The 26761-nt window shown below is 46.2% G+C and overlaps 2 protein-coding genes across 6 annotated transcripts in view; one reads left to right on the plus strand and one right to left on the minus strand.

Annotated features, from left to right (window-relative positions):
• The window catches only part of LOC137518095 (SCO-spondin-like), a 296678-nt gene that overhangs the window by 53767 nt on the left and 216150 nt on the right, over nucleotides 1–26761 (minus strand). For all 3 annotated transcript variants that reach the window (XM_068235412.1, XM_068235411.1, XM_068235413.1), the window contains 9 exons: nucleotides 23839–24006; nucleotides 21556–21771; nucleotides 11590–11757; nucleotides 11179–11310; nucleotides 10859–11099; nucleotides 5258–5410; nucleotides 3676–3722; nucleotides 1174–1344; nucleotides 115–285 (listed from right to left, as the gene is read on the minus strand). In XM_068235412.1, coding sequence (XP_068091513.1) covers nucleotides 115–285; nucleotides 1174–1344; nucleotides 3676–3722; nucleotides 5258–5410; nucleotides 10859–11099; nucleotides 11179–11310; nucleotides 11590–11757; nucleotides 21556–21771; nucleotides 23839–24006 — 1467 coding nt within the window. The remainder of the gene's footprint in view (nucleotides 1–114; nucleotides 286–1173; nucleotides 1345–3675; nucleotides 3723–5257; nucleotides 5411–10858; nucleotides 11100–11178; nucleotides 11311–11589; nucleotides 11758–21555; nucleotides 21772–23838; nucleotides 24007–26761) is intronic.
• Nucleotides 9033–26761, plus strand: part of LOC137518100 (uncharacterized) — a 266833-nt gene continuing 249104 nt past the window's right edge. For 2 of the 3 annotated variants that reach the window (XM_068235420.1, XM_068235425.1), the window contains exon 1: nucleotides 9033–9225. The gene's annotated coding sequence lies outside the window, so the exon portion shown is untranslated. Of the gene's footprint in view, nucleotides 9226–18551; nucleotides 18604–26761 lie in introns of those variants that run through there. The other variant, XM_068235422.1, reaches the window with a different exon arrangement.

Raw genomic sequence — 26761 nt, forward strand, 5'->3', positions numbered from 1 at the left:
GTGCGTGCGTGTCTGTGTGTGTGTGCATGTGCGTGCGTGCGTGTCTGTGTGTGTGCATGTATGTGGCCTCCTCAAGGCGTGTTTAGAAATGTGTAGATGTTTTCTGTTTGGTACCTTCACACGGCTGCATGTAACATGCTTCGGTCTGCACATGCTCACTGCTGTCACATGGGAGATCTGGGGACTCAACAGCTGGACAGTCACATCGCCAAGTGCGGCTGCGAATCCCGACGCTGCAGCTACGAGAGCAGGGGGTCCACTCTGACCAGCCGCACCTGCCACTTCCTGGAAATAGATCATATTACTCTAGCATGACGGACTGCAGAGAACCAACAGAAAATATATCCAGGGCTTGGCACAACACTTCTGATGGGCGCAAAGCAATTTCATTCATTTTTACCTTGTTTTCATCTCATTTAAAAGTTACTGAGACAACCAAAATTGAACATGCTAGATTATGAAAGCAATTCTGCTGCACTTGGAACTCATCGGTTCAAACTGGAAAATCTATTGTGCAGCTCTTTTTGTATGCAGCTGTGCACCTATCCTTACAGGCTTTTCCCTCTCCAATCCTATGATGGACTATGTCTCAATCTGAGCTTTTCCTTCATAGGTATAATGTCAGACATAGTCCCACATAGAAAAAGTGACAACCGCCAAATGGTACTGTTGGCAATAAAATCATTTGGGCCGATCGTAGGAGCGCTACTGCCGGATCTGGTCCAGCACAGCGTCCACAAAAGAATTACGCTGGTTTGCATATAAGGGAGGCGGAGCTACTGCATGCAGTTTGACGCTGGCCGCCGTAAATCTTTTTCCACGATTACCCATGTCCCCCCAGCACACCAGCAAAAAATATGTTTTAAGGGGGAAGTGGGCGATTGGGATTGGAAATGGTTAAGAACCATGTATCCCTCACTTGACCCGAGCTAGCCCGTAGCAGTCAGCTGTCTCTCCTCTCCCTCTTCCCCCTAGTGCTGGTCGCATGTGTAATGACACGACCAGGAAATGCTGGCATTTGTTTGCATTTGTTTCAGCAAATAGATCTTTAAGCACTCCACATTGGGCTGTTGGCGATTCTGACAGGAGTGCAGGATATTTGCTAACTTTCCCATAATAAAAACGCAAAACATGCATTGTAACCTTCAGTAGCAAGCATGGCAGCTTTCTCACCCTGGCAGTGCCGGTTGGTACAGTTCCGCCTCTCGGTGTCTGGGCCCTGGCAGTCTGAACCATTGTTACGGGGAGGGGGGTTGATACAGGCCCGGGTACGGATCTGGGCAGAGGAGCCACATGTGGCGGGACAGTCAGACCAGGGAGACCACGGTGTCCACTTCCCATCCACTGAACATAGGAGAGAAGTCAGAGAATTACAGGGTATAAAAACTAAAGCACAGAGAGATCAGGTGATTAAAACAGCCAACCAGGTTTCATTTTTCACATGGAGCAAGAAATGTAAACAGTCAGAATTGGCAACAGCTAAATCTTTGCTCTAGCTGTAGTCCCACATAAACTGCATGCATGGCCGGATTTCAGGCAATGTCACAAAGCCTATGGTCTAGGGCACCAGGAAAGCAAGGGGTGGGCTGTGGGCAGGAGGGTGGCAGTAGCAGTTAGCCTGACGAACATTCGTCCTGCTACAAAGAGTTTGCACATGGCGGTGGCTAGCTACCAGCATCTGGATCTGGCACTGAGGGGATGCAGAGGAGTAGCTATGGGTGGGCCAGGAGGACATATGTCCCCTGGTGCAGCACTGTGAGGACACTCAGCACAGTAACTGCACCCCGAGGTCTGGGAGAGGCAACTCGCTGGCTGGCGGAAGTGCCCCTGCTCCTTTCCCTCCCTCTGCAGAGAAGTGCAGAACCATTAATAGCAGCAGAAAAAGTGGGGCACATCTGGCTAAGGTGGCCACTAACAATCCAATTTCTACCGAAAAATCGTTCGAGCGATCAGATAATTCTGATCAGAAGAAAAATCGTTCACTACATCATTAACGAACCAATCTTTGCTTCCTATCTATCACAACCAACAAGAAAATGCAAATTTTGTTGTGACCAAAATCCAATCGGACGACTATTTTTATAATCGTTCGTAATCGATTGTGCCCATCAACTGAGATTATTTACAACCAATCCGATCTGAATTTCATATCGCTCAAACAATTTTTCGCTAGAAATTAGACTGTTCGTGGCCACCCTAAAGGGGGGGAACATCTGCTTATCTAAATGGGGGAAAGGGGGGCACATCTGGCTTTCTACAGGGGGGCGCAAAAACTGTCCATGTCCCCTGGTGCTGAAAACCCTAGCTACGCCTCTGAGGGGATGGGCAGCAAACACACACTTACAGAGATCTCTGAGCTGCCAGTCACTAACCAAATGTGCAGCTCGCCAAGGAGCTTACAATCTAATCTCTGCCATTATGTCACTAACTGCCCTCAGAGGAGTTTATAATGTAATCCCTGCTTTACTAACTGCCCTCAGAGGAGCCTACAATCCAATCCCTGCCACGTTGGGGGGAGGTTTAGGATGCTGTCAGTCCGAAGGCAGCTGGTGACAGTGGGCCTTGGGCGGTAAAAAGTATGAATCCGGCCCCGATTGCATAATCTCTATAATTTCTGTATGGACACGCCCAGCACCACACTGACACATGGAGCTCATGTGATCTCTATAATTTCTGTACGAACACGCCCAGCACCACACTGACGCATGGAGCTCATGTGATCTCTATCATTGCTGTATGGACACGCCCAGCACCACACTGACACATGGAGCTTATATGATCTGTATAATTTCTGTACGGACACGCCCAGCACCACACTGACACATGGAGCTCATGTGATCTCTATCATTTCTGTATGGACACACCCTGCACACACTTACACATGGAGCTCATGTGATATCTATAATTTTTGTATGGACATGCCCAGTACCACACTGACACATGGAGCTCATGTGATCTCTATAATTTCTGTACGGACACGCCCAGCACCACACTGACGCATGGAGCTCATGTGATCTCTATCATTGCTGTATGGACACGCCTAGCACCACACTGACACATGGAGCTTATATGATCTGTATAATTTCTGTACGGACACGCTCAGCACCACACTGACACATGGAGCTCATGTGAGCTCTATCATTTCTTTATGGACACACCCTGCACACACTTACACATGGAGCTCATGTGATATCTATAATTTTTGTATGGACATGCCCAGTACCACACTGACACATGGAGCTCATGTGATCTCTATAATTTCTGTATGGACACCCCAGCACACACTTACACATGAAGCTCATATGATCTCTATAATTTCTGTATGGACACGCCCAGCACCACACTGACGCATGGAGCTTATATGATCTCTATAATTTCTGTATGGACACACCCTGCACACACTTACACATGGAGCTCATGTGATTTCTATCATTGCTGTATGGACATGCCAGCACCACACTGACACATGGAGCTTATATGATCTGTATAATTTCTGTATGGACACGGCTAGCACCACACTGACACATGGAGCTCATGTGATCTCTATAATTTCTGTACGGACACGCCCAGCACCACACTGACACATGGAGCTCATGTGATCTCTATAATTTCTGTATGTATGAGAAAATGTAGGAGTAAAAAAGTAATGTCATGTGGGCCAAAGTGTTTGCTCACCTTTGCATTCAATGTCCTGGCAGTAATTCCCCTCTGGGGTGCAGATACTGGAGGGAGAGACAAAGGTAGTCACACAGAGTCAAAAGGACAAGAAAAGCAGCAAAGTCTATCATATCTCCAGGACTTCCCCAGTGCTGCACCGATTGTATGGAGTCACTTCCTCCCTCTTACATCTCCAGGACTTCTCCTGTGCTGCACATATTCTAGGGAACCACTTCCACCCTCTCACATCTCCAGGGCTTCCCCTATGCTGCAGTGCACCCTATTCTATGGAGTCGCTTCCTCCCTCTTACATCTCCAAGACTTCCCCTGTGTTGCACCTATTCTATGGAATGACTTCCTCCCTCTCACATCTCCAGGACTTCTCCTGTGCTGCACCTTTTCTATGGAATAACTTCCTCCCTCTCACATCTACAGGCCTTCCCTTGTGCTACACCTATTCTACGGAATTACTTCCTCCCTCTCACATCTCCAGGGCTTCCCTTGTGCTGCACCTATTCTATGCAATTACTTCCTCCCTCTCACATCTCTAGGGCTTCCCCTGTGCTGCACCCTATTCTATGGAATCACTTCCTCCCTCTCACATCTCCAGGGCTTCCCCTGTGCTACACCTATTCTATGGGATCACTTCCTCCCTCTCACATCTCCAGGGCTTCCCCTGTGCTGCACCCTATTCTATGGAATCACTTCCTCCCTCTCACATCTCCAGGGCTTCCCCTGTGCTACACCTATTCTATGGGATCACTTCCTCCCTCTCACATCTCTAGGGCTTCCCCTGTGCTACACCTATTCTATGGGATCACTTCCTCCCTCTCACATCTCTAGGACTTCCCCTGTGCTGCACCCTATTCTATGGAGTCACTTCCTCGCTATCAAATCTCCAGGACATCCCCTATGCTGCACCCTATTCTATGGAGTCGCTTCCTCCCTCTTACATCTCCAGCACTTTACCTGCGCTGCACCTATTTTATGGAATCACTTCCTCCCTCTCATATCTCCAGGCCCTTGTTGCTTGTCTTTCCCCATCCTCTCCCCGTAGGACAGAACAGGCTACTGCCTCCCTTTGTTTCCCCATAGGACAAAGCAGGCTGCTCAACCACCACCACTACTCTCCTTCCACTCAAGGTTTTAGTATTCACCCTATGCTGCACCTATTCTAAGTCTTTCCTTCCACTTACCTCCAGCATTTCTCATCTGAAGCATAATTTCCAAAGCTCTGTACACCTGCTCGAGCGCTATCGCCCAAAACCAACAACGGGTGAGCTGAGAATCATTGAAATTAAAGTGTACCAACGACGTTAAATGACCACGATTAATGCTCATAAAGACCGATCTGTCCTGGTGGATCAGTTCGGACAATAATTGATGTGAGTCATTTGTACAAATGATCTTTAAAGACCAGGTCATCATTTTCGTAATTCTACTACCAATCGGCAGACCGTCATTGTGCCATTATTTAATTTGAATGTGCTTTCCGCCGGAGATCGCTCATTTTATAGCAACAGTGATCGAGCGTGTTTATGGGCCATAAGAGTAAACGAGCCCTTTTGTCTTATCCCAGGAAGAACATAGAGATACTGACCACTGCTGACACTCGCCCACAAGCCAGACGTCACCGATGCGGCGGTTGGAACCATTGTGGGGGCACAGCTCAGGGCATCTCTCATGGTAACACGGGCGGGATTGGCTCTCTGGCGTCTGGCATAGCTTCCTCTCTGATCCTGAAGTAGAAGACCTGATGGTACATACATTATATTATAATGTTTACTAAGCATGACCTGGACTGTCCAAATTAGTGATGAGCAGAAATTACGCCTAGGCATAATTACGTATCATAATGGTAATGTGAAATTTAAAGGAAAATCTTAAAATTAATTTTGTATGCAATTGTAATTATTTGTAATTTCGTGTCATTTTTCGCGTCATTTTGTGCCGACTTTAGTGGTTAATAGCATAGCCTCCATACATGCTACCAATTATACATATGTTAAGGAGAATACTGGGCACAAGACAAAAAAAAGAATGTTTCAAAAACACCTTGTAGTTTTTGAGAGAACCGATTTTAAAAATGCAAAGAAAAATGGTTTTTAAACTGCCATTTTTCTGAGTTTAAAAAACATTTTTCTTTGCATTTTTTAAAATTGATTTCCTTTAAAACGACAAGTACTTTTTGAAGGAATATTCTAGTGTAGTTATAATTGGGGAGTGCATTTTGCATTTCCTATAGCGCAGTCAGGTTCTGTGTTATTTGTACTGTGTATTCCTGTGCTGTCTTGTCTTGTCCTTGCAATTGTACTGGCACCTGCGGTGGCTGACAGTGAATCGTTTGGTTTCGCTCCTAGATCGCATTCGCCCTAGCGATAGAGGCGGTGGATCTCCCTTGTTTGTCTCCTGGAGTATAACCTTAGCTGCGGTTGCTATTGGTTGCTCCTTTAGTCTGTTTAGTCCAGTACTTGCTGTTGTCTGGGGTGAGGCAACCGATTAGCAAGCGTTCGCGTTATTTGTCTGTCGTCATGGTTTGTGTTCATGTGTTAGGGTTGGTACGTTTTGTCACTGATACTCTTATCGTGCGGTGGCCGTACCGTTAACGCGCTAGTCTCTGTTTCGCATATTGTGCGGGGACCGCGTTTAGCTAGTTCGTTTGTTGTTTTCTTTGACGTTCAGATTGTGGTTCTTTGCTGTGTCTTCCTTACTCAGTCACGCTCTGTCTTTACTCAGTCTTGTGTTGCTGATAGCAATCGCTTCTCTTGCGGTTAGCTTTCTCACTCTGGTCTGTTTTGACGTGATATTTCTACCGTCGCGGGGTGGCTCTGTCTTTGCTCAGTCTTGTGTTGCTGATAGCAATCGCTTCTCTTGCGGTTAGCTTTCTCACTCTGGTCTGCTTTGACGTGATATGTCTACCGTCGCGGGGTGGCGACTAGATTGGTGGACATTCATGTTGTCTGTCTCTGTCTTTGCTTTCTTCTGAGTTATTGTTTTGTTGCTCAGTCGTGCAATTTCAATCTGGCATCTGTGGCTGTGCAGAGGGTTTATTCCTCTGCACTCCACAGCTCCATCTGCTGGTTGGAATTCTCCTCTACAAATTAATACTGGGTACTTTGCTTCTGTGACTGTGACGATTTCCTCCTGCTTCCGCACACGTTGTGAGCGTTGGCTGGAAATCGCCTGCAGATCATTACATGTACCCACTATTCTCCTTAACATATGTGGCTTTGCTATTCACTGCCAAAGTCGGCATGAAATTACGCAAAAATTATGCAAAAATGTGTGCGAAATTACTAATGATTATACAAAATCAATTGAGTTAAAACAATTTGTAATTACATATAGGCGTAAATGTGAAAATTGACATGGCATTTTGCGTAATTGGAATTAGTTGAATATGATCATCACTGGTCCACTACAGACTATAATATAGAGTCCACTGAGAGTCTGACCTGTGTTTTGCAGCCAAAAGCTGCTTCTTCGGAGGTACGAACCCCCGAAACAGAGGAGTGATGCACTGCTCTGACAAACTTTTGTTTATAACATCACAGAATTTGGAGAGAGTTGTGTTTCCTGGACTCGATTGTTTATGATTTTCATGCGTCTCTGAAGAGGCAGCTTTTGGCTGCGAAACATGTCTGCCTATCAGTGAACTCGGAGCTACACTTGGAGTTACAAGTCATTGTTGTAGGAAACTTTATCGCTACTTATCACATCTAATTGATTTATATCTTGTTTTGTTTTTATTGCTGGACAAACTAGGCTTTCTTTGGGTGGTACTTTTTCTTAAGAATTAATTTATATCCTATGCATTTTAAAAGGAATAAGAAAAAAATTAAAACAGGTCATTATATCTCAGTTTGTAGCCATTATAGTTTTTAAATAAAAAGTGCTACTATAGAAAACACACACACATTTTATTTGCCCATATGTCCTGGTTATTACAACATTTAAATTATGAGCCTTGTACAATGTATGGTGAATATACTTTATTTGGAAATAAAGGTGTATTTTTGTTCCATTTTGTATTTGTTTATACTTTATCACTAATTACAATCCCTTATTTGCAAAAATAACAGTAATATACCCCAATGACATACAATATATATAAATAAAAAAAATCTGAGTCCCTAAGGTAACTATTTTACGTATCAGGCGCAATTGTGCCGACTTGGATGAATATAGAAAAGAGGGCCAGGCCCTACAAAAACGTTTAAAGGAACGAGGCTATTCCAATAGAATGCTGAAAGGGCATATGTGTGAGCCCTTAAAACAGAAAGAGAACAATTATTGCGGAAAAAAGAAAACGAAAAGAATGGTGACAGTGAAGTCACACGAATAATAACGAGGTATGGAAGCCATTGGCAGCAGATGCGTGAAGTATTGAATAAAAATTGGGGAGTATTGTTATTGGATAATGACATAGCCAAAATAGTGGGAAAAGTACCACAAATAACGGCAAGAAGGTGCAAAAATCTTGGTGATATGTTGGTGAGAAGTGAAATAGCGACTCCACGCATCAGTAATTTAAAAGGCATGTATAGATGCGCTGGTTGTAAGGTGTGTAGATACGTGCAACAAGGAAATATCTTTTCTAACAGTGAGGGAACAGAAGAATATAAAATCAATAGCTTTATAAACTGTATGACCACAAGGGTTATATACCAAATAATATGTCCATGTGAAAAGATTTACGTAGGCAAAACAAAGAGAGACGTGGGTTCCAGAATTAAGGAACATATAAAAGATATTAAGAAGAAAGAGCAGTCTAGTCCCCTGGCAGTACACTTTGAAGAATTTCATCAGGGAAATCCAGAAGGCTTAAAGTATAAAGGGATTTATAGATTGCAAATAAGTGGCAGGCGGGGTGACTTTGATAAAATTTTATACCAGAAGGAATGTATGTGGATCTACAGATGTGACAGTTTGGTGCCCAAAGGCCTCAATTCTGATTTAAATCTAAAAGTGTTCCTGTAACTGCAGCCCTCGTCTCTTTTGGTAATAAATACCATCATGGTATAGTATGGATGATGAGAATGTGGGGTTTTGGTTCTCTTGTTTTTCTCCCCCCCATCCTCCCTCCCCAAACATTCTTTTATTATGTAATTGAATGTAAAAATGTAAAAATATGCACAGCAATAAGCCATTTGATGGAAAAATAGGAAAGCAATTAGGCAGGGAAAGAGTTAATGTTGAAATCCTGCAATGCACCGGCTATAAAAGTCCACTAGATGGCAATACAAGTGCTTTTGATTCTGAGAAAAGCTGGCTCACAGCTGAAACGTCAATCCTTTGTGGTTGTGCAGAGCCACCGTAGGAGGAGAGTGAGTGATGTCACTAGGAAGTTCATGCTGACTACAGCGTTCGATTGAACTGTGTGAAGAGGGGAGAGGCTCTGGCGTGTCCCCTGGTTATCTCCACATCTACTTTTCCCTGTGACAGGGAGACGTCCCTGACAGGGTAGAAAACCAGTTGCTATCTGGACTCACTTTCTGTATGGTGACTCAGCCACCTAGCCCGGATCCTTTGCTGCAGCACTCCCACAGCATACCCAGGAAGGAGCTGGTAAGCAACAATATAACTCCATTGTGGATTACAATTGCATCATGTCCATATATTTGAATTATGAACTGTTACCTGCCGCTTAAGCAGTGCATAGCAATCGTGCTGGATGAATATTTGTGCCATCATCATTGGAGAGACTGAGAAATTTCATCAGTATTAGTGAATTGAATGATAGCGTTTTGCTTCTCTAGTCTGCATGCAGGAATTGTGCTACATGCCATAATATGAACTTCTCCAGCTAGATGCCACACAGCATGTTGCTTTGCTGACAACATCAAGAACTTTTTCTTGGGCAGGCCTGTCCCATAAGAGCTCTGAGGGTTGAAGACAGGGAGGCCTACCTGTGGTGGTTTCTCTCCCATGTCAGGGGTATTGCTTGTGGGTGGCGTTGGGGCTTGAATCCTGGGTCTTTTTATATGGGGGGGTTTTGCACTCTGGGGTTCACACTGCGTTATCTTTTATAGAATATTTAGCAATAAATGGATTTATACTTTTGCAATTACGGGTTTTTGAACTTTTTTCATTAGTGTCATAGTGTGCTTAGCACACAATTGTATGTGAATTTTTGGTAACTATTTCTGCATTTTCTTTTTAAATGTTATCACTTTTTTTCCCCAAGTGTCTTGTTTTGGTAAGGGCCAGAGCCCACTAACCCATTTGTGTCCGCTTTTCAGAAACACAACTATGTTACAGATGCTGAAAGGCAGACAGAAGTGGTCAGTGGACACAAATGCGTTAGTGGGCTCTGGCCTCAACTATGGGGTATAAGGGGAAAATAACTATAAGGAATTTCTTTATTAAATATATTTAACATTTGTCCACTAAATGTACCCACACTTTATCCTGTGTACTGTAGATAGTACACAGAAAGTGAATGTAAGTGTGGTTTTACTTTCATTTTACGAATTATCACATGCACCTTACTGATTCCAGTGATTATTCATTGCGCAGGCACTTTGATCAGCTTTGGAAACATATGTTCCCATTCACAGATCCGTGTTTGGCTAGCTAGATGGTTTTGGGGGCACGTATGTCTCGAAAACAAGGAGGTAAACACTGTAGGGCATATATATGTAGCAGGAATCTGCAAGTGGTTAAATATCTTCTTCACACCCCCATCCTGAGTACTGGATCTAATCTTTAAACACAATATATACATGTAAATATCAAGATAAAAACACATACTTTCTCAACCAAGACTGTTTTTGGGCACAGGCTGCATAGGCAAAAGCTTTAATGTACAGGGCTCAATTCTGCACCTGTCACAATACAATACTTGCAAACTTTTGCAGTGTCCCTGTAGAGTATTATAGCTTTCCAGTGTCCCGCTGTTTAATTCTTGGCTAATGCCACCCCATTCAACCTCTCCCCTCCCCTCTCCATATAGGATAGAGAGAGGGGGAGCCCCTGGTTATTGGGTGCAGCAATTATTTAAAGGTGATATAATGGCTTTGAGTAGAGTTAGCCTTAAAATGACTTGCAATGTGTATGTGGTTAGATAAACAAAACATTCTGGGAGGAGCTGTGATGTGAGGCAGGATGGGATGACCAATCACTGATCAGGTTTCATCAGTGTAAAGTAGGCTGGTCTATAAAAGACAGATACTGATTGGTCTTTCTGTGCTGGAGTTACCTGAAGCGAGTCTGCAGGCCACTCCCACAAGTGACAGAGCACTGGGACCAGGCTGACCACTGACTCCATTTACAGTCCTGACTGGGGCAGGTGTGGTTGGTGCAGAAGAGACTCCCGTCTATGCAGGTGCAGTTGTTGCAGTCCTCCTGGAGGGAGCTCATTGCTGTCCAGCTCTGCCCCCTGCTGTCTGTACAATCACACTGCGTGATGGGCACACACACCCCGTCCTGCTCCAGCATCCCTGGAAGACACAGAGGATCAGGCATTATGTACTGAAGTCACTGTTAGAGTGCTGTAAGTAGCAGAGAAAGGCCACCTACCTGGTGGGCACCTGCATCCCCGCTCACAGGCCTCTCCATCCAGGCACACAATTCCTTGCTGCAAGTCTGAGCACCGCCGGGGGCAGCGATTGGCACATGGCACTTCCAGCATAGCCAGCGGGCAGCCCTCAGCTTCATGGAGACACAAGCGGGCAATAGTCAGTAAACACGGTAGGCAGGGAAAACAGAAACATAATAACTAGTGCATGAAAGTAATCTTTATACATAACAAAATACTCATTTTCACCCAGCTAGGGGCTTCACACTCCAGTAAAGAACGAATCCTTGTTTATTCTATCAACATGACATACTTTTATTTGCATGACCAAGATTGGTCCCCATTGTCAAGGTAACAAGAACAGAATGGTAACATATATACAGCACTGCATGTGGCTTCCACTCTGGACTCACCGCAGGGTTTGGGGTTGCAGATCCGCACTTGGTATTTCTCCCCCTCACAATCCCGTCCTCCATTTTTAGGTGGTGGGCTGCTGCAGCTCCGGCTTCTGACTGACCTCCCTCCACCACATGTGCGGTCACACCACGACCAGGGGCTCCACTTAGACCATTCGCCGTTAACTGGAAGAATAGCAAGAATGTAGAATAGAAGAATAGAATAGCAAGACATCATGTAGATTCCACCTGAACTAACTGCGTTCAGAACCCTTCCAATTCTGAAGTTAGGAAAAACGATTTTTTTCTTCAACTACTACCTGAAGAGGTCATCTAAGACTTTGCTGAAAACCATGTCTGCGATGAGTGTGTAGATCAGTGTTTACTGGGTATGTAAGAAAAAGAAAAGGAGGCTGGTCCACCTCACCACATATCACTGTGCTGTGTGTAGGAGGGTGCAGGAGACAGGAACACCACTCCTAACCACCATCTGAGGCAAAGTTACATAGTTACATAGTTACATAGTTATTTTGGTTGAAAAAAGACATACGTCCATCGAGTTCAACCAGTACAAAGTACAACTCCAGCCCGTCCCCCACATACCCCTGTTGATCCAGAGGAAGGCGAAAAAACCCCCACAAGGCATGGTCCAATTAGCCCTAAAAGGGAAAAATTCCTTCCTGACTCCAGATGGCAATCAGATAAAATCCCTGGATCAACATCATTAGGCATAACCTAGTAATTGTAGTCATGGATGTCTTTCAACGCAAGGAAAGCATCTAAGCCCCCTTTAAATGCAGGTATAGAGTTTGCCATAACGACTTCCTGTGGCAATGCATTCCACATCTTAATCACTCTTACTGTAAAGAACCCTTTCCTAAATAAATGGCTAAAACGTTTTTCCTCCATGCGCAGCTCATGTCCTCTAGTCCTTTGAGAAGGCCTAGGGACAAAAAGCTCATCCGCCAAGCTATTATATTGCCCTCTGATGTATTTATACATGTTAATTAGATCTCCTCTAAGGCGTCTTTTCTCTAGACTAAATAAACCCAGTTTATCTAACCTTGCTTGGTAAGCGAGACCTTCCATCCCACGTATCAATTTTGTAGCTCGTCTCTGCACCTGCTCTAAAACTGCAATATCTTTTTTGTAATGTGGTGCCCAGAACTGAATTCCATATTCCAGATGTGGCCTTACTAGAGAGTTAAACAGGGGCAATATTATGCTAGCATTTCGAGTTTTTATTTCCCTTTTAATGCATCCCAAAATTTTGTTCGCTTTAGCTGCACGATTATTTAACTTGTTGTCGATGAGTACGATTATTTAACTTGTTGTCGATGAGTACTCCCAGGGCCGTTTCTTGCCCCGTTCAGCCGGTTCTGCTGAACGGGGCGCCGATGAGAGTGACAAATTGGGGGGCGCCAGGCTAGGCAGACCAGGCATCCTCTTTTCCCCGGACAGGTCCACTTTTTCCGACCTGTCCGGGGCGACCAGCGGGTTATTTTAAATGTCCGGGTACAGGGGCGGCAAGCTAGCATGGCATGTAATGTCACTGACTGATGCAGAGGCTCGGCGCGCTGCCTGCTCTGAAATAATAGCAGGCGCAGCAGCCGAGCAGGCAGCGTCACACAGATTTTCAACAGTCAACACTCCACAGCCTCCAGCTTCTTCCTGTATGGGATGTGGGGCCCCGCCCCCTTCCTGTCCCGGCCACACAGCGGCACTTTCAATGTGTCTCTGAGACACAATCTGGTACACCATGGATGTTGTGATTTCCCCCTGGCCAGAGGAGATCAGCGTAGCAGCGGCACGGTGAGTGGAAGGAAAGGATTTTTAGCAAGCTTTCTGACTGGCAGGCTAGCAGGGAGAGGTAGCAGCAGTGCACAGTGCTTCACTCTCCAGTTTACAGAAGTCATCTGTCATTATTGCCTGTATCACTGGCTGCTGTGACACAGAGTGCCCTGCACTATTGATTTATTATTCTGATCAGAACAATGGATCAATAGTGCAGGGCAGTCTGGTGTTGCAGTTGCCAGTGATACAGGTAATGCTGACAGCAGACGTCTGTAGTACTGGGAGCAGCACTGTGTAAGCTGGGACAGTTTAGATTAGCTTGACTGCCTCTGAGCTCTCCTCTTCCAGTGTCCCTTCCCAGCCCCCCTCCCTATCTACATTTATCAGCATGTCCTGTCAAACGGGACATGCTCCTGTCAAACGGGACAAGTGAAGGCTACAGACTTTGTGAATTCTCCCTGCTGTTCCTCTTTTGTCCCATACTGTGTGTGACTGTCTTTATCCCCTCTGCAATGCCTCCACTTCATATATCCCCCTTTTCTCTTTCCCACATTTCTCTTCCTTTTATGCATGTGTCCTCTTTCCCCCACACTCCCTGCTCTGTATTCTCTTCCCTGGCTCTTTTTCTTTCTCTCTTTCCTACCATCTCCTTCCTATTCTGTTTATTACTCTGTTTCCTCAGGGTGTATAATCAGCAATGTCTCTGAAGCCTACAAAATGACATCTTCTTTTAGGCATTCCTCTTTAGCACTGTAGCTCTGCCTCCAGGATAGCAGCGTTTAAGTTATGCCATCAATGCTGAAGAGGACTGCCTAAAAAAAGAGGTAATTTTGTACGCTTCAGACTCTCTTTAACTACCTTAATGTTATTAATTTATACAGCACAGATGTCTTCTCTGGTGCTTTACAGGGTACATAGTCATGTCACTAAATGTCAGGGAAGGCCCTGTCTAGGGAAACTCACGGAGAAGCAAGTGATCAGTTTGATTTTTTTGGCTACCTATACTCCAGCACCTATAGCTCGCTACCTAAACTGAGGGCACCTCGTGTAAGCTATCTCGTATGGTTACCGGGGACTACCTGCATTTTGCTAGTAATTGGCTCTACCCACAGCACATCTTGGCCACACCCAATTTTTCAGCGTTTTGCGCTTTCTTTGGTGTTTATTTTTTTACGAAGTGTGCTTTGCGTGCCACTAATTTCAGGGAGGGGGGCCTCAAGTCAGTGCGTGCCGCTGGGGCTAATGGAAGAGGAGGGGATGTATGTGTGTAGCTGAAGCTGCCATGCGGTGAGTGATACACACCGAGCAGACATGAGTGGGAGCAACTGTGCTGAGGGTGGCAGGAAGAGCATTTTGTGGGGGAATGTGCTGCCAATCTCATTGCATTTGGGGGAATATGCTGCCAATCTCATTGCATTTGTGGGGAAATGTGCTGCCAGTAAGATTGCATTTGTGGGGAAATGTGCTGCCAATATGATTGCATTTGTGGGAAAATGTATTGCCAATAAGATTGCATTTGTGGGGAAATGTGCTGCCAATTAGATTGCATTTGTAGGGGAAATGTGCTGCCAATTAGATTGCATTTGTGGGAAAATGTGCTGCCAATATGATTGCATTTGTGGGGAAATGTGCTGCCAATATGATTGCATTTGTGGGAAAATGTGTTGCCAATAAGATTGCATTTGTGGGGAAATGTGCTGCCAATTAGATTGCATTTGTGGGGAAATGTGCTGCCAATTAGACTGCATTTGTGGGGAAATGTGCTGCCAATAAGATTGCTTTTGTGGGGAAATGTGCTGCCAATCTCATAGCATTTGTGGGGAAATATCCTGCCAATCTCAATGCATTTGTAGAGAAATATGCTGCCAATCTGATTCTATTTGTGTGGAAATCTGTTGCCAATCTCATTGCATTTTGTGGGGAAATCTTATGCGAATCTGATTGCATTTTGTGGTCGGCCGGCCCTCCACCATGTGTTCTGGGAAAAAAAAGTCCCTCCATGCCCGTGAAGTTGGACAGCACAATGCTAAGGTCTTGTATATTTGGCCCTTCCCATGACCACGCCCACATGCTGTTGTGATCGTCCTCTTTTTTGGAAATTAAAATATGGTCACCCTACGCCAGGCAGAAGGATGTGACGTCATGTCACTGCTAGGAGCCGGTGACACGCGGACGCAGTGCAGCGAGAGGCAGGAGGAGCTGTGCACCAGCGCGATCACCGGCTTACTAGATCCTTCTGGGCGCTCCTGCGTGTTGACGGCACGTGACAGGAGCGTCAGCGTGACAGGAGCGGCATTGCGATGACATCGATCCTGTCACGGACGTTTCCTCCTACTGTGCAACAGCAGTGTGCGGCGGAGCCCAGCCCCAGAAGGTGGAGTCTTTTTGGCCACTGCTGCTAGTGTGTGCCTTGGCCCTTGCTGCCGCTGCCCGCTAGCACCTCCGTTCTTTTTGCCCTGGGCTGGTGGTCAGAGCCCACCATGGTGATGGTCTAACAGTGTGACTCCCTGGCTGGGGGTAGGGGGGCGCTTTTTTTGCCCTGGGCTGGTGGTCAGAGTCTGACCACCAACCAGCCCAGGGCAAAAAGAGTACACCCCCATCCCCAGCCAGGGAGTCACAGTCAGACCATGGTGGGCTCCACCATGGTCTGACTGTGACTCCCTGGCTAGGGGGGAGGGGGGGTGCTCTTTTTTCCCTGGGCAGGTGGTCAGACCACCATACTGTGACTCCCTGGCTAGGGGGCGGAGGGGGCGCTCTTTTTTCCCTGGGCAGGTGGTCAGATGCAGAGTAAAAAATAAATAAAAATGGTGAGTTGGTTTCAAGAAGCCTTTTGACATGATTTCACTTAGCAGCTTTGATTTGGGGTGGGGGGGGGGGGGGGGGGGATGGGGGGGGGGGGCGCATTTTTTGACTCCCGAACTGGGTGAAATTTAGCCTAGAAACTGCCCTGAGTACTCCTAAGTCCTTCTCCAAGTTTGATGTTCCCAACTGTATCCCATTTATTTTGTATGGTGCTAGACCATTGGTACGACCAAAATGCATGACTTTACATTTGTCAACATTGAATTTCATCTGCCATGTATGTGCCCATATAGCCATCCTATCCAGATCCTGTTGCAATATGACACTATCTTCCTGAGAGTTGATGATTCTGCACAATTTTGTATCATCTGCAAAAATAGCAACATTACTCACTACTGCATCTACTAGGTCATTAATAAATAAATTGAAGAGCACTGGACCCAGTACAGACCCCTGTGGGACCCCACTGCTAACAGTCTCCCATTTTGAGTACGATCCATTGACCACAACTCTTTGTTTTTTGTCCATTAGCCAGTTCCCTATCCATGCACACAAACTCTTCCCCAGTCCTTGCATCCTCAACTTTTGCACCAGACTTCTGTGGGGAACAGTGTCGAAGGCCTTTGCAAAGTCCAAGTATATCACATCTACAGCATTCCCAATATCCATATTAGCATTCACTACCTCATAAAAGCTGAGCATGTTAGTCAAACAGGACCTGTCTTTAGTAAACCCATGTTGATGCTGAGAAATAAGATTATTTTCTACTATGAAGTCATGTATAGTATCTCTTAGTAACCCCTCAAATAGTTTGCATACAACTGATGTTAAGCTTACAGGTCTATAATTTCCTGGATCAGATTTTTTGCCCTTCTTAAATAATGGGAAAACGTGGGCTGTACGCCAATCCACTGGGACTCTGCTCTGTTGTCCACACTCCTTCATCGTATTAAAAATCCATATCTTTATTCGATCATCAGTAAAAAGTACAACAGTGGTACATAGCAGCACTAGAGAAAAGATCATGCAAAACAGATATTTGCTTTCTTAAATCAGAAGGTATGTATTCAGGTTGGAGTGAGCTCTGAGGTGTCCCACAATGCATCACTGCTGATCATGTAAATAGTCACTTTGTTGTCAGTGAAAGAGAACCCAAGGTGGTGGCAGATGGGACACAGAGGCATGTTCCCTGGCTCATGACTTGCATGCCTCTGTGTTCCCCCCACGCCGCTCTCTGCCCCCCCCCCCCCCCCCCGCTATAGCCCCCCGAAATTAACAAAACAATGATTGTAGCTATTTCGGAGAGTAATGGGAGGATAGGAATTCCCTGCTCAAAAAACCCACTAGGGGCGTTCCTGCAGGCTTTTGCCAGCTGCCATTGGGCAGCTGTCTTTCCCTGGCCGCGCCCCCTGTTGCTCCCCCGCCTCCATGCATGCTGGGAGGGAATCTCTCTCTCCTTCCAGCGTCGTGACCCCAAAGGTCACAAAAGTGAAAGCACGCCAATGTAGCGGTGGAGAGCAGCGTGGATGAGCGTCTACCTGATCCTCCCAGCCCCCAGGATCTGGTAGCATAGTTTTTTTTTTAATTATATGTGCCCACCTTGGGCTCTCTTGCAAGCTAAACACACCACCAGAACCGCTGGAATGCAACGCTGAGTCAGTTTGTTATGAGGGAGATATGAAGGACGCCTCAGAGCTCAATCCAACCTGAATAATGGCAAATCTGTTTTAAGAAGGCAAACATCTGTTTTGCATAGCACTTTAACCTCTTGACGACCAGCTAACGCCGATTGGCGTAAACTGGTCGTCTGCGGGTTACCATGGAAACGGCCGCTCGAGCGGCCTTTCCATGTCAGTTCACGGAGGGTGTCTCCGTGAACAGCCGGAGAGCCACCGATCGCGGCTCGCCGGCAAAATGTAAACACGCGGGGAAGAAATCCCCGCTGTTTACTTCATACGGCGCTGCTGCGCAGCAGCGCCGTAGGGCAGATCGGCGATCCCCGGCCTCTGATTGGCCGGGGATCGCCGGCATCTGATAGGCGGAAGCCTATCCTTCAATGCGCAGGACGGAACTCCGTCCTGCGCATTACGGAGAGAGGGAGGGAGGGAGGTAAGGAGGTAGAGGGTGGAAATGGCTGCGGAGGGGGGCTTTGAGGAGCCCCCCCCCGCAAAACGCAGATGGCCGGCGGCGATCAGACCCCCCCCCTCCCCCCGGCAGGACATCCCCCTAGTGGGGAAAAAAGGGGGGAAATCTGATCGCCCTGGCATAATACTGATCTGTGCTGCGGGCTGGAGAGCCCACGCAGCACAGATCAGGCAAATCACCCCTGGTCGGCAAGTGGTTAATAAGAGTTCTTTTTGGTCCTTTTTTAGGCCCTTACACACTCCTAAGAGTTCTGGTTCACTGTGAGCCTGCTGGGCAATCTGTAAAGATCAGGTAAGAGATTTTACTCTGCAGTACTTTCAGATAGTGTTGGTGTTCGAAGTTGCAACATCACTTAAAAAACAAAAAGGACTGAGAGCCCCAATACTGCATTATATGAGCAGATATACTCACAAAGGCGGATTACCTGCGATAACCACTATGTAGGCAGGTGGGGAGACTAGACCCGGATGTAGCTCTCCGTAGAAGTGGGAAAAAGGGGGTAACACTCCTCCACCAAGGGTGGAATCACAAAATAAAGAGAATGTTTACAGAGAAGCCAGGTAAGAATAAAATGGTTAAAAACCATTTACGTGTGGCTGGATAGTGTACTGGTTAAGGGCACTGCCTTTGACGTGGGAGACCAGGGTTTGATTCTTGTCCATGGTCAGTACTTATTCAATAAGGCGTTCAAGGCAAGACTCCCTAACACTGTAGGGTGGCCTCTTGAGCGTGTCCCAGTGGCTGCAGCTCTTGAGTGCTTTGAGTCCGACAGGAGAAAAGCACTATACAAATGTTCAGATTATTATTATTACAAAGGTAGATAGTGGTGGACTTACCTCCTATAAGTAGACCCAAGAGTCAGTTTTCAATGAAAAAGTAATTTTATTCAAGGTAACTCCACAAAAATGCAACACATGTCACAGGTGATATACCCCTTCATCAGGCAGTACAAGGAGCTTTTAGAAAGTGCAGACAGGTACAAGTGCCTCCGAATTTGGAGCGTCGCTCCGAATTCACCGGAACACCACATCTCAGCACCATTCAGCACTGAACTTGCGGACAGGGCCAGGGGGAGTTCCCATACTTCTTCACTGCTTCACGGCACATTTCACAGGACTCCCATACTTCCTTCTTTCAAAGCCGAAAGGAAAACATAGAGTCAAGTTAAAACGCACCCTGAAACTAAAGTAATTGAACTCCTCTGACGCTGTCCGCAGGTTCAGTGCTGAATGGTGCTGAAATGTGGTGTTCCGGTGAATTCAGAGCAATGTTGCAAATTTGAAACACCAGCACCCCCTTCAGGCTGTCTTTTTTTTTTTTTTTTTTAAGCAGACCTGGGCCTATATGCAATTTACTTTTTCTTCTGAGTTTTCTCCTAGGAAATAATTTTTCATTTTTTCTTTAAAATGACGGTTTAGCACAATTGACAATCAAAAAGTAGTTGAATATGTATTATCAAAATTATTCTGAGTATTATCTTGCTTGCTGGTGGCTTAAATGTCATTTTATTGACAAGTTATGAAAATATCACCTAGGATAGAACTCAGGAGAAAAAGTTGGGCCCTCATATGGGCCCTGAAGTGAGAAGGATATGGAGGCTGACATGTTTATTTCCTTGCACATAACAATGCACATTACCTGGAATTCCTGACGATCCTCTGCCTCTAATACTTTTAGCCACATAGACCCTGAACAAATATGCCGATCAGGTGCCCTGACTGAAGTCTGACTGGATTAGGCATATGTTATATATGACCATGGTGAGGGCTGCAAACTTTATTAAGCTATTACCTAATAGCTTAATAGCCCCCAGTAAATCAACCACAGTTTGCTTCACCCTGAAATAGCACCCTGCAGAAAGAGGAGGAACTCTTACAAAGGCAACCAATCAGCTGTCCCATTGCTTTTACCAGCTTCCAGGAAGGTGAAATACCCCTATAAAAGCAGCAGTGAGAACCTCGCTGGTCATGGCTGCTGGGAATGGGAGAGATCTGGGGCGTCATGCTGACAGAACCTCGCTGGCCATGGCTACTGGGGAGGGGGGAGATCTGGGGCGTCATGCTGAGAGAACCTCGCTGGTCATGGCTGCTGGAGAGGGCGGAGATTTGGGGCATCATGCTCACTGGTCATGGCTGCTGGGGAGGGGGGAGATCTGGGGCGTCATGCTGAGAGATCCTGGCTGGACATGGCTGCTGGGGAGGGGGGAAATCTGGGGCATCATGCTGAGAGAACCTCGCTGGTCATGGCTGCTGGGAAGGGCGGAGATCAGGGGCATCATGCCGAGAGAACCTCGCTGGTCATGGCTGCTGGGGAGAGGGAGATCTGGGGCGTCATGCTGAGAGAACCTCGCTGGGCATGGCTGCTGGGGAGGGCGGAGATCTGGGGCGTCATGCTGAGAGAACCTCGCTGGGCATGGCTGCTGGGGAGGGCGGAGATTTGGGGCGTCATGTTCTCTTATCATGGCTGCTGTTGAGGGGAGAGATCTGGGGAGTCATGCTGAGAGAACTTCACTGGTCATGGCTGCTGGGGGGGGGGGAGAGATCTGGGGCATCATGCTGAGAGAACCTCGCTGGTCATGGCTGCTGGGGAGGGGAGAGATCTGGGGCATCATGCTGAGAGAACCTCGCTGGTCATGGCTGCTGGGGAGGAGAGAGATCTGGGACGTCATGCTGAGAGATCCTCGCTGGGCATGGCTGCTTGGGAGGGTGGAGATCTGGGGCGTCATGCTGAGAGATCCTCGCTGGGCATGGCTACTGGGGAGAGGGAGATCTGGGGCATCATGCTAAGAGAACCTCGTTGGGCATGGCTGCTGGGGAGGGGGGAGATCTGGGGTGTCATGCTGAGAGATCCTCACTGGTCATGGCTGCTGGGGAGGGCGGAGATCTGGGGCATCATGCTGAGAGAACCTCGCTGGTCATGGCTGCTGGGAAGGGCAGAGATCAGGGGCGTCATGCTAAGAGAACCTCGCTGGGCATGGCTGCTGAGGAGGGGCAGAGTTCTGGGGCGTTATGGTGAGAGAACCTCGCTGGGCATGGCTGCTGGGGAGGGCGGAGATTTGGGGTGTCATGCTCACTGATCATGGCTGCTGGGGAGGGGAGAGATCTGGGGAGTCATGCTGAGAGAACTTCGCTGGTCATGGCTGCTGGGGAGGGGGAGATCTGGGGCGTCATGCTGAGATTTTGCGCTAAATGAGACCTATGTATCATATGTATCAGGTGCTGTGTACGCCCCTGCAGATGTTACCTTTACAGGCCTGCAGGTTGCAGAACCTCCTCTCTGTGTTTCCAGTCAGGATATCGTCACACCACAGACCCCTCTCTCCGGGTGGATTGTAAGTCCGGAAACGTCTCTGCTGCCCCACCCCGCAGGACCGGGAACACTCGCTCCAGTTTGACCAGGCGTTCCAGGAACAATTCCGCTCACTGCACTCCTCCCCCACACAAGGCGGGGTGTCTGGACCTGAGGGGAGGTCAGATAGGTAGAGGGGATATCAGAAAACATAATGACAATAATAATAGCACAGAGCATACACACAGCTACTAACTGTCTCTCCGCAATAACTGAGGTGAAATGACAAGGTCATTGGGGAACTCCACACCACACAGAAGATGATTTTCCCACCGAACATCAATGAGAGCCTAATGGGTATGCATTATTTGTTAACTGGAAGCTTTCTAAAGAAAATATTTAAGAAGTTTTCTTGTGAATGATGCGGCTCTGATCTCTTACCCATCTTCATGCATCACCGCGAAAAGATAGACCCGGCTTCATCATGGGAGCTGGGCTATTTTTCCTGATTCAAATTCACCACACGAGACACAGAAGCTCCATCAAAACAATGAATAAAATCTATTTTCTAAATTATGATATAAATAGCAGCCTTTTTTCAGCTGCATGATGACAAATATAAAATATTTTACATTTATTGGAGGAACCCCTCCCTTCCTTTCAAATTCATAGGGTCCAAGTGCCACGTTTTGAGCCCTCCCTCACGCTGTCACTGGGCAGCGTGCATTTGTCACGGAGAGGATGATCGAGGCACCAGCCCGGGGATGCGGTATGCGGCATTAAGTTCCTCCCTCCCTATGTGCCCCCAGTGTCCCCCCTGCCTGCAGAGTAAAATGCGCAGCGGAGCGGGCTGTCATTAATCTTATCATTCCCTCTCCATACCGGGATCTGGCTCTTCTAGGCTTCTCATCTGGTCACAGGAAGTCACAGGAAGCAGGAAGCCGAGAAGACCAGATGAGATCCCGGTACGAGAGGCAATGATAAGATTAATGACAGCCCGCTCCGCTGTGTATTTTTTTACTCTGCAGGCAGGGGGGGGGGGGGCACATTAGGAGGGAGGGAGGAACTTAATGGCGGCGGCCATCCATGCCGCATACCGCATCCCCGGGCTGGTGCCTCGATCAGTTTTTTTCCCCTCTCTGCCCACCCACGGCCACTCTCACCCTCCTCCCCACCCACTGGCACCCTCACGCGCCTCCCCTTTCGGGAGTATTTAATATTTATTAATTAAAAATATTTATTTCAAAAACCTTTTTGGTGGGCGTGACTAGGGGGTTGGGGGTGTGGCCAGGGGTGTGGCCTAAGTGTCCCGCTTTCTGAAAGTTAAATGTTGGGAGGTATGCAAATTGCCGCGACAAAATCCGGCAAACTGGTGAAGTAGAAGGTGTTCAGCAATGGCGGAATTGCTAATGGCTGCTCCCTGTATAACCCTAGTTATGAAAAAAGAAGGGTGAAAAGCATGCACTGAAATGCTCATAGGTTTGAAGGAGTGTTTATTTATCTTTGTATGTGTCAGAGTGGTGCAACTAAATATTTTGAATTAAAAAAAAATGTTTGGTTTGGGTCCGCTTTAAGGTGAAGAGTTGGACGTTGACCATCAAAGCAGAAGGCCAATCCCAGGTGGTCAAGTAAAGCTCAGCCTTATATGTTCTTCAATCTGAGCTTGTTTTTTGGAAGGGCAACCTATTGGAAAACTACTGTATCTAAAGCACTGATGTCATACCTCCCAACTTTTTCAGATAAGACAGAGGGACACTTAGGCCATCCCTGTAACCACGTCCCCAACACACCCCTAGTCACGCATGCCATTAAGATTTCATAGGAAAAATATGCTGTTTTAGAATTCAAACCACGATGGTCCTTTCTATCTGGTTCATTTTACTTCATATGAACAATCGAAAATAAGAAATATATCAATTTAAAGGATGGGAATAAAGTTTAGAGTCAATTAAACACATGTTCAGTAGGAAAAAATATACATATTTACATAAATCTGTATATTAGTCCTGAAAGGGGGACAAATGAGGAAGAAAGAGGCACAAAATGAGGGAGAAAGAGGGACAGAGGGACAAGGTTCCAAAAGAAGGACAGTTGGGAGATATGCTGATGTTAGTGTGTATTTTATGCAATTTACATAGATTTATTTGTTTTATTTTTCTTGTTTCATCTCAATAAAAATGTATTTTAACATAAACAGTGTAGCACTGGAGTCATGTTATACATCGCAGCAGGTCTCACCTGTGCATTGTGGCAGGTTACAGACACTCTCCTGGAAAGATTCTCCACTGCAATTCCTTCCAGCGGGACAGAACCGCGACCGCGTCTTCACTGCAGGCAACTCGCGGTCCGAACAGCTCCTGGAGCACGGAGTCCAAGGGGACCAGACTCCAAACTCCTCCTCTGGGCCTGCGGGAATATTATCATGGTGACAGTGCGCTGATTACTGAGAGACTGTTCAGACTAATGAGAGTGACCACACTAAATACAGTATAATCTTGTTATAGTAAACTGATACAGTAAAACTTTGAATACAATAAACTAAATGCCCAGGTCCTGGCTCAGCGCCTGGTAAAATAAACCTGGATATAATAGAATTTTGGTTAAAGTGAACCTGTTTTTTAGCCCCTGCAGTATCTGGCTATAGTGGAAAGTGGGTGGGACATTTGTCAAACGTCAGTCAGAGACCCATGAGCCATGGTCGGTGGGCGGGCTGGAAGCCACTTGTAGCCTGCTCACTAACTGCACGCTACATTACACCCGCATGGATGACCTCAAAACCCCGGCCAGTGCATAGGCTAAAGACTGCAAGCTGCGTCTACTGGCGAGACCTATACTTCCTGTGTAAGCTGCTGCCTGATTGCTGAGGGAATTGCGTGTCATCTGTGACTTGCTTGTGCATGGCTGCAACACTATCGTATCATCCAGACTGCACAAAAATGTGAACAGAGGAGCACACCAGTGGCGTATCTAGGCAAGACAGCGCCCATGGCAAATAATAACATTGCGCCCCCCCCACGCACACACACAGACACACACACACCTACAATCAACAGCATCCTGTTTAACCTTTTTAAACAGGCTAACCCCATCATGCAAAAAGAACACATGTGTACACACAAATACCAGAATGTAACAGTCACTATGAAATAAATTAGGCTATTCTTGATCCTCTGCCTCAAGTACTTTAAAGAGAACCTGAACTGAAAATAAAAAAATCAAAATAACAATACACATACTTACCTCCTGTGTAGTCTACTCCTCAATCTCTTTCTCCTCTCCTGTCCACTGCCTCATTTGTCCACTGTGATCAATAGAACTCTCCATCCTCCATTTTAAAAATGGCCATTACCCCCTAACAGCTTGCTGGTCAACACACTGTTAAACTGTAATATTGCCACTTGAGCCATAGGGAAACATGGACATTACCTTGCACATTCAGTTGTAACTGACAGCTACTGATATATAACTGACAGCAACTGGTATATTTCAGTTCTGACAAAATAATGTCAGAACTTGAAGGGATCACTGTAAGAAGAAAATGGTGAGCTTCTGAGAGGAACTGATGGTGAGGTTAGTATGTAATCTTCATTTGCAGCTACGTCATGCGTTTATTTTAAATATTTTTACTCACTTCAGGTTCTCTTTAAGACAGGGAACATACTTGACCATTTTCATATGCGTTTTCTGCACAGAAGAACTCATGTTAATCAAAGGGCTAGTTCCCACTTAATGTGTTTTTCTTGCACAGAAAAAAAAACCGGACATTCTGCATGATAATTCTGCTCATTTTGTCAGTTTTCTGTATCAATTACATTATCTGTTGTGAAAAAAACGCACGTTTTTCTGCATAGAAACACACTTGGTATGCAGAAAAACATGAGCAGAAAAACATGAGCAGAAAAACATGAGCAGAAAACTGAAAGGCAAGTGTGTTCCCTGCCTTAGCCATAGATCCTGAACAACCATGCAGATGAAAGGTCTATAACACATCTGACAAGATTAGCTGCATGCTTGTTTCAGGTGACCAGAAAGATCAGCACGATTTCTATGCAACTGGTATTGTTTAAAAGGAAATAAATATGGCAGCCACCACTCTCATATGAATGAAAGCAATGAAACATTTGCAGTGACGATTATAACATAATAAAAGCCTGACTAAATATCAGTAGATAGATACTGAGCTAGAAATATAATGAATTTTAACTATTGAGGTACACTGTACAAGAGACACGTTGTTAAAACTGGCCACAGAGATGCCAGCAGGATAGTGGTTAAAGTGCAGAGAGTGTCATAAATAAAAGTAAGTAAACAGCACACTGAGATAAGGCTGAGGAATGTGTGAATGACAGAGAGGAGAATTAATAGGAGACCCTGTAACCTCCAGACCTGGAGCATCTGACACTATCTCAGGGGACTGAGACATGATCTGTGTTAGGGAGAGTGGGAAAAGTTCAGAGCTCACCTCTCAATAGCCTCTAATGTAGATATATGACAAAGACTGAGACGGCCAGGCTGCTGGATGGTTGTTACTCCCTTAGACTCAGGAATGCTGTCAGCAGAACTGCACCCCCCGGCCCCCCAACCAATGTTTGAAGAGGGAGGTCGCCTGGGGCACGTGCCATGCCTGCACCCTTCTAGATCCGCGTCTGGAGCACACTATATGTACTGTACCTGCAACAGGTGAGACCTATGCTTCCTGTGCAAGCGGTTGCATGATTATTGCATGCAAATCCCTGCATACTGAGCACTATGCATTTTGATCTAGCTTAGACGCTGTCTGTGCTCGCTTCCTGAAGCAATGAAAAGAAAAAAAAATGACTCCTAATTACTGAGCAAATTAAGATACAGTGCTATAGTAAACTTTGTGCTTGAGTATGACAATTTCTGATATAATAAAAGTTTTGATATAGTGAACTACTTGCCCCAGTTCCTTGGAGTTTACAATAAAGGGACTCTACGGTACTCTTATTAGCACAAGTAACTGCACTAATCACTGCTGGATGCTGCACCAACCTCTGACAGACTGCACTGATGAGAGGCATCCTACTGACTACTATCAGAGACCTCAATCATTAGTGAGATAACCGCATTGACCAGTCTGGTGAAAGCAGCATGGACAGCCATGCCATCTCAGGAAAAAAAACACATATATAAGTAGATA

This window comes from Hyperolius riggenbachi, chromosome 5 (assembly GCF_040937935.1).
Source record: "Hyperolius riggenbachi isolate aHypRig1 chromosome 5, aHypRig1.pri, whole genome shotgun sequence".
NCBI classification, from domain to species: Eukaryota; Metazoa; Chordata; class Amphibia; order Anura; family Hyperoliidae; genus Hyperolius; species Hyperolius riggenbachi.